Source organism: Eimeria mitis, genomic scaffold (genome assembly GCF_000499745.2).
Source record: "Eimeria mitis Houghton genomic scaffold, Emh_scaff1199, whole genome shotgun sequence".
NCBI classification, from domain to species: domain Eukaryota; phylum Apicomplexa; class Conoidasida; order Eucoccidiorida; family Eimeriidae; genus Eimeria; species Eimeria mitis.
The window spans coordinates 10,006-10,746 of NW_013568163.1; the positions used below are offsets into that span (position 1 = coordinate 10,006).

At 64.5% G+C, this 741-nt stretch overlaps 1 protein-coding gene across 1 annotated transcript in view; it reads right to left on the reverse strand.

Annotated features, from left to right (window-relative positions):
• Nucleotides 1–741, reverse strand: part of EMH_0031710 (uncharacterized protein) — a gene marked incomplete at both ends in the record, with an annotated part of 1,974 nt that overhangs the window by 270 nt on the left and 963 nt on the right. The window contains one exon of the mRNA XM_013494544.1: nucleotides 1–739. Within this exon, the coding sequence (XP_013349998.1) occupies nucleotides 1–739 (739 nt within the window). The remainder of the gene's footprint in view (nucleotides 740–741) is intronic.

Here is a 741-nt window from a genome sequence, read left to right on the forward strand (position 1 = left end):
CAGCGACAGAGTCCTGTCCTCTTCCCGCTGCTCTTCTTGCTGCGCCACATCTCGCTGCAGCAGCACATACAGCTGCTGCAGTTGCCTCGGCTGCGGCATCTGCAGCAGCTGCTGCAGCTGCCGTCGTTGCTGCTGCCGCGGTTGCTGCTGCATGCGCTGCTGCTGCAGCAGCAGCGGCTTCGGTATAACCGGCTCTATCATATCCAACACCTGCAGCAGCTGCTGCGGTGCCTCGGTCAAGTGCAGCAGCTGCCGCAGCTGCTGCGGCAGCTCGCGCTGCTGCTGCTGCTGCTGCGGCAAGTCTTCCTGCTCCTGCTGCTGCGGCAAGTCTTCCTGCTGCTGCTGCTGCTGCTGCGGCAGCTCGTGCTGCTGCTGCAGCTGCTGCGGCAAGTCTTCCTGCTGCTGCTGTTGCTGCTGCGGCAAGTCTTCCTGCTGCTGCTGTTGCTGTTGCAGCTCTTCCTGCTGCTGCAGCTGCTGCAGGTCCTGCTGTTGCTGCTGCGGCAAGTCTTCCTGCTGCTGCTGCTGCGGCAGCAAGTCTTCCTGCTCCTGCTGCTGCTGCTGCTGCGGCAGCTCGCGCTGCTGCTGCTGCTGCGGCGGCAGCAAGTCTTCCTGCTCCTGCTGCTGCGGCAAGTCTTCCTGCTCCTGCTGCTGCTGCTGCTGCGGCAGCTCGCGCTGCTGCTGCTGCTGCTGCGGCAAGTCTTCCTGCTGCTGCTGCTGCTGCTGCGGCAAGTCTTCCTGCTG